This window comes from Epinephelus lanceolatus, chromosome 17, assembly GCF_041903045.1.
Source record: "Epinephelus lanceolatus isolate andai-2023 chromosome 17, ASM4190304v1, whole genome shotgun sequence".
NCBI lineage: Eukaryota > Metazoa > Chordata > Actinopteri > Perciformes > Serranidae > Epinephelus > Epinephelus lanceolatus.
Window position 1 is genome coordinate 13,027,419 of NC_135750.1, and position 12,971 is coordinate 13,040,389.

Here is a 12,971-nt window from a genome sequence, read left to right on the forward strand (position 1 = left end):
GTGTGCTGTGTTATGACAGCACTGGGGCGTCTGGTGACAGCACTAGCCAGCGACAGGCATGGGAGACCCACAGTGTGTGTGTGTGTGTGTGTGTGTGTGTGTGTGTGTGTGTGTGTGCGTGCGTGTGTGAGTGCATGCATGCATGCATGTGTCCGTGTGTGCAAACAGAGAGACAGCACTTGGCCCAAAACATTCCCAACCCCCCTTCACGTACACATACACTGAGCGCCTGGAGGAGAGTGCACCAAAGTTCAATCCTGACACTCTGCTGCCCCCATCTGTCTGTCAGCGGTGTCGCCTGGCTGTCCGGTGGCATAACGGCATGCCAATGTATTGATATTACATGTGACACTGGAGTGACAGAGCTGCAGCGCCTGTACAGAGCCTCAGTCACCAGGTACTGTATTAAATAAAGGAGCCTCTGCTGACGCCAGGCCTGATTACATCATTGTTGAGCGCCGTGCCATGCTGCCGCATCATCAGGCAGCGCTGGGGAAATGTGTGTCATCATGGTGAGCAGAGGCGTGACTCATATTAGCCTCTGAAGAAGAAACGTAGAGCAAGGAGGAGAGGGCAGTTTTATCATAAGGGGCTGGGAGTATGTGCAAGAGGATTTGTGGGACTTGTTGGGCAAAGTGAAACCCGCAGCACACCGCCATCACAACCCGCCACGGCTCGCTTGCAGTGGCACATCAACATCCTCCTCAAATTGGAGCCGTCGGGGCTCTGTGTCTCCAGGGTGGCCATGTTCTCCTCTCAAAATAAACCTACTTACATAATGAATCGGCGGCAGCAGTGGCGGCCTGTTAACGTGGACAGAGGAGTTTTCCAACTGGGTTGCCACAGCAGAAACGAGATGACGCCTGGTCCTCTCACTCTCCTGCCCTCCAGTCATGTCTTTCCTCTGCTGACGGCCTGATGTCCCTGTTCTAGTTTTATCAGGACATTTTGTAACTGCAACAGTGACTGATGAGCTCAAGCACCAATGTCCAGCACTATAATCATGCACTGTACAACAGACGTGATGAATAGAGTGCAACAGAATGAATTCATCTGATAAAAACTTGTCTCAGTAACTCACTTCTGCTTTACGTTATCTTTATATCCTGTATGAAACTCCATGTAGAAAAAAAACTGCAGGAAATTAAAGGACGATTCTACACATAACAAGCGGGTTTTCCAAGCTCTAAGAAGTCCGAACAGAAGTCTATCAACTTAAGCAGTTTCTGATGAAGAGATACAGCTGAGTTGCATCATGGGAAATGTAGGCTTGGTGCTTTTGGAGCTTGAGCTATACTAGGAACGATATGTCTGCTGCTGCTACTTCAGTTTCGACAGTGAAATCTTGGGTGTGAGCTACACAGACAACCTCTGCCCAGTTTTATCATGATTGATGAAGGATAAGTGACACTAAGCTTTCATTATTTGCTCTGAATTTATTCTTAAAAAGCAGGGTTAGGGTTATGACTTGGTCTATATCAGTTTGGAGGGGGGTCACTTTGCATTTCAACACTGTAATCATAAAATCAGTGGATGTTTTAAGGATTCAGTGTGCTTAAAACAAACTAGGTCATTAAATGCGTGTCGTCGGACCATGTTCACAAAGGCTAAAGTCTATAACTATTAAATATACCACACTTGCTGGTGAACAGCCTGCCATTATTTAGCATTTTCAGACCGGAGAAACTTTTTCATATTTCTATGAACCCCCCTTTTCGTTACATACGAACCACAAGAACTAGGAAAGACACCAGTTTTCAGAACGCCGTTGTGAGGGACTTTTTATAGCTCCTATTTCAGAGCACTTTTTCAGCACATGAGGAACCAGGGGTGGTCATTAGCCGTGTGAACAACAGAAAACACAAAAGAAAAACAACAGCTCGTAACTTAAAAAATGGAAGAAAACTTGGACAAATAGACTGGAAGCGAGGTACAGGCTCTCCTGGGCATAAATGCAACGTTAGAAGTATCAAAGATTTTGACTCGTCGGAGCAAAAGTGACATTGCTTTACCAACTGGCTGCTTACAGTACATCCATGATCTCCCAAATATTCTTTTTTGTGTCGGCCCGTCACGATATCACAATCTGCCGCCACATATGATTTTCTATTGGAGCTGGACCCGTTAATAGGAGAGCTGTTGGAATATGTATACTGTTTAGTTATTCACTGCACCACAGTTGAAGAGTGCAGCACCTACTCTGGGCAAAGACAGAACACCAGGCGCAGTGAGACTGAAGCTTAACCGTTCATTGCGCTAGGTCTTAAGGTTTACTTTGACTCGCTACTGTAGCAGCTGCTCCTCTCACCCATCGATCTGATCAGCTTTGATCAGATCAACTGATCAATTACCCACCCCAACAACTCAAACTCCACAAACAGCTGAGAAGGTCATACAGAGTTCTTTCTGAATGTGCTGCGTTCATGGCCTGCAAAAACGTCAGTGTTCAAAGAGTGGACACAGAAGTAGACGTTAAATTATCCATTTGGGATTCGGATGTTGGAAAGGTTTGTGAGGAGGGTGTTTCTAAGGCTCAATTCACTGTGCTTAAAGCCAAACTGAAGCCCTTGGTGTCTCATAATGCTTTAAATGCTGCTTCAGAGGCTTTTCAATCCAAGATAAAACCCTGAACACATCTAATATATTTGGCATAGATATGTGCAGATTTTAAGATATCATCTATCTGTTAAACTCTGTATCAGCCTGTAAAAACTCCTGTATCGGTCAAACTGTGCCTGAAAACAGATGTCGACAAGAGACCTTTGTTTTTATATCACAACACCAAAGGTAACAGTAGACATGCGACGAGGGCGCTGAGGCGCTGAGGAAGCACATCTCAACTTTCGCCGGTTTGAACTATGTTTGGTCCCTAAGCCGTGTACGACACCATGTAATCCGATCCAAGGCTCTATGGGGAAGCAAGACCCCCTGCCAGTATGTGGTCAAAGTGGATTATACTACAATAACGCTGACACACACACATCCACACACACACAAAACAATCTGTAATTTCTACATCCCTGTGTTGTTCCAAAGCATTTTTAGCTTAGACTCTACACCTGTCTCTGTTTTGTTGTGACACACTACTACTTTTTTTCATGTACTCTAATTTTAGAGGAACACAATCACTCCAAGCATTAGAACTGAAGATGTTTTCTGAGTGGGAAATTAGGACAAACTCTATTGTTGTTCCCCAATTTCATAACAGTGAGTATGTGTTGTTGCTGAGGTGGAATATTTAATGTATGTTTATAACAAAGATGAGAGCCTGCAGTAACACAAGTACCTTTCCTAGCTTTTAAATCCTCATTAAACACTGCATTAGAGCTGCCAGCCAGCCAAGCGCAAGTGGTCAACATGCTCAAAAAGGCAACATGAGCACGCTCTGGGTGATTTTAAGGGAAAATATAGTGTCCAAACAGAGAGCAACATACAGGCAAACAGGGCCTGAGTGGCTCTTAAGTGCAGAATGAATAAGTACAATATGCTGCTTTATTGCTGATAAAGGTCATAAGTGAGAGACATGTATAATCTTTGTTATGCTTTACCAGGAGACCTTGTAATATTTAGGAATTCACCCCAAAATGAGAGTTTTGTGTTGCATTTGCACAGGAAGCAAATATTTCCTGCCTCACTGATTCAAGCTTTTCTAGCACTTGTTGAGCAGTTGGTCAGTTTGCACTAGGGCTGCCACGATTAGTCGACCAATTGATGACTAATCAACTATCAAAATAATTGCTGACTATTTTAGTACTCGACTAATCCGTTTGAGTCATTTTTCATAGAAAAGTACTATAAAAGTACCCTAAAATACTCCTATTGCAGCTTCTTATGTTCAAATCTTGGCAGCTTCACACACTCTCCCATGACGGTGAAATAAAACCTTTTGGCGTGAGTACGAAACAAGACATTAGATGACATAATTTTGGGGTTTGGGAGAGACAGACCAACATTTTTCAACATTTTAACAAATTTTTCGATAAAATGATTAGTCGACTAATCAAAGAAATAATCGACAGGTTAGTCGACAATGAAAATAATCGTTAGCTGCAGCCCTAGTTTGCACCAAAAACAACAATCAAATCATGAATAAGCTCTCAAATTTCACATTAAGATCTTATTTCCACTGCACTCTAAATAAATACTGATCCTAAAATGCAAGAATGATGTAAATAAATTGAGGAATCTTGGTGCAAAAATAAACAATCCAATGGCCCTGACGTTTGGTGGAACTTCTTTGCAGGTTTTGTGCCATTTTACAACAGCAATTATTATCTGTATCACGCATAAGCCTGGAGCAGATCATGCATTTGGTCATGTATGGCCGACACTGGCCGTATGTGTGTTTATCTGTCTGTCCACAGCTAATCTCTCAAACTACTGGACCAATCAGTCTCATATTTAGTGTGCACATTGATGACTGTATGCTCACGGATCTCTCGTGGTTGCTGTGATTCACAATCATTGAAAAACCTGTTATATACCATCACTGACTGCTGACCTCTTACTCCTCTTAAACGGCAGATAGAGGCTGCAAGTGTTCCAGAAATCAGCCACAGTAAAACAACAAGCCTTGCCGTCTGTTACAGGCCACATTTTGGCCTTGGTCGTCTCAACACTGACATCCATACTGAAGTTTTGTCTCATTTTGACCCAGAGCATCTGCAGATTAATTCTATTCCTGACATGTTATGATCCACTGAAGTTAAGCACAATGAATAAGTCTTTTATGTTTCTTATCTTTGTCGCCATCTTGTCTATTAGAGAGCTAGGGCGATTCCCCTGGCTGTAGCTCGCTGCATACCGGCTGCCATGGCTGCAACCACATTTTAATTTGTCCTTCACACTGCGTCGTACCATGGTCATACCATACAAGGAGCATTTTACCTGCCAGATTTTGTAGACTTGGTCATTTGTCCTTGACATTTGTGCTTCTACAATAAGTCAACAGGCAGTTAAATGTTTTCTTTGTGTTTGTTGTTGTTATTTCTTACTTTGTTGTGCATAAACCTACAAAGTTAATATGGTTAAAACTCCAGTTATGAACAACATGAGTCAAAGATTTGAAGCAGTGTTTTATTTATCAAAAATACTTTCATCCTTATAATTGTATTGTATCTATATTTCACATACACTGTCTGTTAGCAGGAAACCTCAATCTGTTCTGTGAAACACGCCATGGCTCCGTCAAAAATAGACAAGGTGTGTATTTTTACTAGTTTCTAGGATGCTTCCGGGACCTGCTGTGACGTGTCAGCTGGAATTACAAGAACAGTCTAGAGAGGTGGTGATCTGTTCGGGCGGCTGCCTGGTGGAGATCTGCACTCTACTGAGTGCACTTTTCTAGTTGTTATTGAAATATATTGTAACTGACATGAATCCAAGATGATCACGGCACATGTTTGATACTCAAAGTATGAATTTGGGTGGATAATTGCATTAAAGGGTTCATGTATTTTATTCTTCCTAGTTGAGTTTAAGTTCCAGCTCATGATTAAAAGCAGCAAAATAAAATACAACAGATGAAAAATGTCCCAAATGACAAATGAAGCTACAGTATCAGGCACAGTGGACCAGCAGTCAGCTCGTTGCTGATGGTATTTTACTCTGAGGGCTTCATCCCTGCTGCTTTCACGGGAACACGGTGACCCGATAGGGAAACAGGATTACTGGAGGTGTTTGGGTCTGACTCTGTGTATGAGACACAGAATCTAACCAGCTTACAGCACAATGGGATTACAAAGTGAGGATTCTCCAGACACTAACTACTAAGTGAAACCAAGGAGGATGATGATAACCAGGCGGATTTAGTGGTCTGATGATCAAAACAAATGAAGCCAAAAAAATACCAGAGACGACACAAAGATCAGACTTGATTTCATCACACATACACACACACGCGCACACACACACACACACACACACACACACACACACACACACACACACACACACACACACACAAACACTTACCCGTCTATCTGAGGTGACCAGTCTGAATTCTTGCTGGAATTTTCCAAAGATGGATCTGTGTGTCTTCCTGAATGGATGAATGGTGCCCTGCAAATAAAATAAAATTAATAATAGTTAAGAAACTTTTAACATAAGATTACATTAATCTGCTCCAGGCTAAAATATGCAGTCAGAAATAATTCTGTAAAGTTGTCAGGAATGATATTTGGATTAATTTAAGTACAAACAGGTTCATTAAGTGGGTGATAGGAGAGCAGAGGAGGAGACAAAGCGTAACCTACACTGCCACCAAGTGGTGTGTCAGTGTATGACAAAGACTTCAGCTAAATTAAATCCTACAGAGCAACTGTAGCAACAGAGCAACCAAAAGAGAATTTTTTTGTAGATGACTTGAAAAGAAACATAAATAACTCTCTAAGAGCTTTGCAGAGGATTTTTATTTTTGAGGGATTCAAAAACCACACAGTCTCTTTACATGAGACAAACATATTTTTTAAAGATGTACAAGCATCTAAAACAGCAAGAAAGTTGACTTCAACTTTGCAGCATTTGATGGCTGATTAAAGTACAGGCAGGAACTAAAGTAATCCATCTTTTTTAAACCCCCTTAAGACCAAACATAGCTTTAAATACAAGTGGAAAAACTGGCAATGTCAAAAACAAATGTAAAATTCCAGACATTTTATGTTTATCATTTTTTACAAGCCCTGTAAATTGTTTTATTGTGTCATGCTATGACTGCATCAAAAGTGATTTCAAGTTCTTTAAACTAAACTTTCACAATTCCAGAAAGTCACATTTTTTGCAGAACTAAACTTATGACTCACGCGTTTCTTATAACCTGTTCTTAAAAGTTTTATACATATTGACCTAGAAAGTCTTTAAAGAAAGATTAAAGACTATAGTCGCTGTAAACACAGAGTCGACTAACCTGTTGTAAACCCCCTCAGTAGTAAGCAGTGAGTTGTGTCTGAGTTTGCTCTTTCCTGACTTGTAAATTGCTAATTAATAATCAAAGGCAAAAAATACAGTTTAGCTTATGCGGCTCAAACTGTGAAGACAAGAAACAACAAAAATGCCAAGCAAGCATTTTAATTTCGTTGTACACACAATTACAATAAAGACTATTCTATTCTATTCTTAGGCAGTGATATGAGATCAGAGCTGTGATTCTGATGATGATGATGATGTTGAAGGTGAGATAATCACAGTAACATTGTGTGCAAGGTATTGGCACTAATGTTAGGATTAAATCAAATGTTTGGATTTAAAGACTTCTTCCCACAATCCTTGTGTGCCCAAGTAGAAGACTCAACTCTTAAAAGGAACATTTCAACAATTAGACCAAAATCTGTAACAAAACCAGAAGGATTAAAAGACACTGTCTTCCTCAACTAAAGCTATGCTGAACCTCCCTTCATTAGTCTTGCAAAAAATAAAGGAAGCTCCAGTCTAATAAGTAAAACTCCTTTCGTCATTCATACTACCTCTACATAGACAGCTTCTCTCTGCTCAAATCACAGCCGCTGCAAACTGTATGGCTTCTGACTTTGTTTGCTATGAATATGTTTGTGTACTACTAAATAAGTGAGGAAAAAAGAAGATAATCATAATGCCAGAAACCCATCAAACCGATAGCCACTCAACGCCATGAAAATAAAAATAAAAAAACCCAGAGAAACTCACCAAGACATACGTGTCGTGCTCATGCTTCTTCCTGTGCAAGTGGACATCTGTGGAAGAATACAGACACCACTGTCAACATATGACAACAACAAACAACTTACAACTCTGGTCTTATTTTTGCCGCTTTGTGCATCATTTTTATAATAACACTATGATCACATACATTATTAATTATCTGAGTAAACAGAGAAAACTAACTTCTCAGCTCTACTGTAACCCTTTTTGGATCTTTTAAAGCGGGGCTGTATGAGGTCATTATTTACAGTAAATTGTGGTTGGCACGTCCAAGTTTAGAGAAGCAGGCAGGTGTGCTGCCAATGCACTGCTGTGGACTGGGCAGCAGTGAAACATATTTTAGCCTCTTAAAAAAAAAAGGTCCCACATTTTAAGTGTACGCTATATTTAGTGCATTATCATCGCTTCCCTGCCACAGACAGTCCTTCCTGATGAAGAAGCTGCTTCAGTTCCTCATTTATGTGCTTGTCAAAGCCATCAGGCTCCATTGACAAAAACGGTCATTTTCCCTCACTGAACACGGGGGCTGCCGGTTTACCGCTGTCTCAATCAGGTAGTTTGATTGTGTGACTATGATCTACTGCTACGAGTGGCTTGTGCTCATGACAATGTGAGATGTAAACATTTATGGTGTCCTTCTCACTGAGCTGTAACATTAGCTAGCTCAGTGGTGCTAGGTGAGCTAGTGGTAGATGCATGCTTTCTTCTGTGTTGCCATGAGGTTGGCAGGTGTGGTTCGATGGAAAGAAAATAGTTCCTAGTTGAAACTGTTAACAACAACACCTGTGGATTATATTGAGTAACCAGGTTGTGATTTCTGGAGACAGACATTGCTGTTGAGTTTTTTCACATTAATTTTTTGGTGTTTTCAGCACCACAAGCCATCTAGTTTCATTTTGTATGAGACAAGACAGATATCTCTACATCCAATATCTGTGACACACAGCAACTCACATCAAAAAGATTGATAAATAGCACAACAGGTAAAAGCAAAAATATGTACTTTGATTTTGGGGTGAACTTTACTTACCCAGCAGCACCTAAAACTTCCCAAAGCTACTCAAGTTAATATCATGGCATCAAATTCTCACATCAAAAAGCATGGCAATTTTTTTTTTCAATTAAAAAATTACCACTATGATTATTCAATTACTAAACAGCGACTTCATTTTCTGTCGATCAACTAATTGACGAATTGTTGCAGATCTAAAATAAAGTAAGGGATGAACGATATTGGATTTTTTGCCGATATCCGATATGCTGATGTGTATCGACTCATTTGACGGATAGCCAATACTGATATATCCACTTTTCCCCCCACCTCAGTTTAGTGCTCATCACATCTCTTCTGTAGTGGAATTAACATCATATTATGCATGCATACTCTTATCATGATGGCCTACCAGCAGATGGAGACATGATAGAATACAATAGATAACTGCTTTCCATGTATCTAATATTCATTTATTGTGCAAAATAATTAAAAGCATGTTGGCTGAATCTGATTCATTTTAAAGCTTATAATGGCTGATACCGATGACATGCTGGCACTACTGTGCATCCCTAAAGTGGGGCTGCAACTTATGATTACTGCCATTGTTGATTATTTTCTCAATTAAGAAATTTATCACTTTATCAATATGATGTTTTAAAACTGAAAATAAAATGCTCTATATATTCTCCAGAGCCCAAGGTGATGTCACCAAATGTTACGTTTAATCCAAAAATCCAAAAGCTGTTCAGTTTAATATCATGGCAACAAAATCTTACATCTAAAAGCATGACATCAGCTAATTTATTTATTCATTTATTTTTGCCTCAAAATGAAATTAAACATTACCAAATAGTTGCCAATTAATTTTCAGTCATACAATACAATAATATAACATTATCCCGAAAAGACCGTCGTGCATAATGAATACTTGTGGTACTTTAAGTATATTTTGACGTAAATACTTTTATACTTTCATTGAAGCAAGGTTTGACCACAAGACTTTATGTTACACTGAAGCACTGCTACATTTATTGAAGTAAAAACTAAGAGTGCTTCTTTCAGCACTGAGTTTTAACTGCCTTTTAAATTTTCGTGTCTATTAAAGCTGAATATAAGGGCTGTCTGACAGTAACACATCTTCACTGCTAGCTGGATTAGCGGCACACAAACGTCAACGTCAACAGACAAGACACAGGGGCCCCAACGGATCATTAAACCGTCTTACCAGGGTTGTAAAAGACACTGTTAATGTGTGACCTGTCGTTATAGCCGGCTAACAACGGAATACACGTTAAAACCTCACTAACGGTCACAGCTTTACCCAGAATCAGCTGTTAACTTAAGTTAGACTACGTTTGACTACGTGTTGTTAGCCGTTAGCCTGCTAGCATAACAAACCTGAGTCGTTGATGTTAATGACATCCACCGACACCATGTCAGGTTTATCCAGCGGCCCCACTTTCCTCTCGGTGACCCCGGACGGCACTACGTCCGGCTTCGGGCCGAACTTTCTGGGGTAAAAGTCCCCGGCATTGTGGTAAGACAGACCCGAAGACGTGGACATCATTCCGTCCATCGCCATTTCTGACTTCCTGTATTTCTTCTTCGTCTTTCTTCCGGCAGACCAGGCACTGTTTGCTTTGCTGCCACCTACCGGTGTAGAAACGTCATTGCTACTTTTGTCCTCCAAGACCTACATCTTGTGATATACAGTAGATCTGTGGGTTTTTAATGCAAAAAAAACACATTTCATAGTTCCAGCTTCACAAATATAGTGTTGCTTTTCCTTTCAACAATTTGAATGTGTTTGTAAAGTTGAGGTCCATCAACCCAAAATGGATCTGCAACAATTTTGATAAGTGATTGGTTCTAGCTTCTTAAACATGAACATTTTTGCTTGTTTTCCTGGTCATTATAGTAAGACGTCAGCTTTGGCTGTTGGGAAATTGTCATGGACATGTTGCACTTTAATTAGGAAAATAAATGCAGATAAGTCAATAATGGAAATGCTCATTAGTTGAAGCTCTCCTCCTGGATCAAGCAAACATCAACGATAGCCCACAAGTGCAGCGTTCATCCAGTCAGGTGCAGGATGGGTTCATGTTCATATCGACTGACAGCCTACTGTCCCAAACACAGGCCAGTGCAACACTAAAAAGAATTTAAATTGAACTATTTCACAGCTCAGGCAATATGCAAGTAAGCAAATGTTTAATCCAGTCCCCCAAGGATAACGTGGGCTGTTTTGGGGATTGTTGATGAGTCAGACCCCATGCCGCTTCCTTAAACATACCGGCAATCTTAAATAGCCAGTGGCATGGTCAAACACATCTTGAAATTGAAAAGCGTCAGCCAGAGTCATCTCCAAGGTCTAGCATCAGGAAAAACAATGTGCACTCGAAGCGCACAGCTACTCTATCTAATCTGACTCCAGTTATGCGTCAGCCACAGACTGTGTCAGACAATGTTAGTACATTAAACTTAGTTTTATTAAATATCAGATCTCTGGCTGGCAAGTCACTATTAATTAATGATTTTATTATCAAGAGAAACCTTGATTGTATGTTTTTAACTGAAACTTGGTTAAATGAAAACAACAATGCAGCAGTACTTATTGAATCAGCCCCCCCAAACTTCCATATTATCAGCTCAGTTAGAGAACTTAGGAAAGGAGGTGGAGTAGCCACTTTATTTAAGGATGTTTACCAGTGCAAACAGTTGTCATATGGTAAGTTTGAGTCTTTTGAATATGTTGCACTGCAGTTGAGATCCTCCTGTCAAGCAGTATTAGTAACCATTTACAGGCCTCCAAAATATAGTGCACACTTTGTTGATGACTTTTCTAAACTATGATCTGTTGTCTGTATTGATTTTGACTGTGTTGTTATAGTGGGTGATTTTAATATTCATATTGACAATCCCAAAGATGGCAGTGCGAAAGAACTTTTCTACATCCTGGACAACTTTGAACTTTCCCAGCATGTAACAGAGCCAACACACAATAAGGGACATATTTTAGATCTAATTATCTCCAAAGGGCTCAACATTTCTGAGGTTGTGGTGACTGATGTTGCCTTTTCTGATCATTACTGTGTTTTCTTTAAAATGGCCATCTCCACTGACACCAGTAAAAGTACAACAGAGGTAATCAGAAAACGCTATATCAACGAAAACACCTGTACACTATTCACCAAGGATTTCATGCCCACACCAGCTGTGCCCTCAGTCTCGGTCAATGATCTGGTTCATAGTTTCAGCTCTAAAGCTATGAATATTATGGACAATATTGCCCCCATGAAGGTCAAAGTTGTCTCTGGTAAGAAAAAACCACCATGGAGGAACGCCACACAGGTAAAAGCTCAAAAAAGAGAATGCAGAAGAGCAGAACGCAGGTGGCGAAAAACCAAACTCCAGGTTCATTATGACATCTATAAGGAAAGTCTGCACATCTATAGCTTGGAGCTAAAGAGGGCGCAGCAGTCCTTTTTCTCTGAGATTATCAACAAAAATAACAACAATACACAGACTTTATTTACTGTTGTTGACAGACTGACAAACCCATCAGCGTCAGTCCCTCCTGAACTGCTATCCACCAAGGCATGCAATGACTTTGCTTCTTTTTTCACAGACAAGATTTTAAAGATAAGACAGACAGTCTGTAACTCCAACACAGTGGCTATTTCACCTGTGCCTCATAAGACTACTCCAGTTAATCTGGCACTTTTTCACCCATTAAATTATGCTTCTTTGACAGACATAGTTAGAAACCTTAGGTCCACTACCTGCTGCCTTGACACTCTGCCTACAAGCTTTTTTAAAGATGTTTTTAACTGCATAGCATCAGATATACTACAGATAGTCAACTGTTCTCTTCAGTCAGGCCTTTTTCCAACGGCCCTGAAAACTGCAGTCATTAAACCTCTCTTAAAAAAGCCTAATCTGGATGCCTCAGTAATAAATAACTACAGGCCCATATCAAACCTACCATTTTTAGGAAAGATCATTGAAAAGGTTGTTTTTCAGTAACTTAACACCTTCTTGGAGCAAAATAATTCCTTTGATGCCTTTCAGTCTGGATTTCGAGCACATCACTGAGACTGCACTTGTAAAAGTTTTAAATGACATTCATCTGAGCAGTGATGCATCAAAGATTTCGGTTCTGGTATTACTGGACCTCAGTGCTGCATTCGACACAGTTGACCATAAGATACTGCTCGACAGACTAGAAAAGTTTGTGGGACTTTCTGGCACTGTGCTAAATTGGTTTAAATCTTATTTACAAGACAGGGATTTCTTTGTGTCA

At 40.2% G+C, this 12,971-nt stretch overlaps 1 protein-coding gene across 1 annotated transcript in view; it reads right to left on the reverse strand.

Moving 5' to 3' along the window:
- slc30a6 (solute carrier family 30 member 6) overlaps positions 1-10,267 on the reverse strand; it is a 73,840-nt gene extending 63,573 nt beyond the window's left edge. Inside the window, exons 1-3 of the mRNA XM_033614103.2 lie at positions 10,067-10,267; positions 7,660-7,706; positions 5,974-6,060 (exon numbers count right to left, since the gene is read on the reverse strand). Of these exons, the coding sequence (XP_033469994.2) occupies positions 5,974-6,060; positions 7,660-7,706; positions 10,067-10,250 (318 nt within the window). The 5' untranslated portion in view covers positions 10,251-10,267. The remainder of the gene's footprint in view (positions 1-5,973; positions 6,061-7,659; positions 7,707-10,066) is intronic.
- Positions 10,268-12,971: the final 2,704 nt, after the last annotated feature.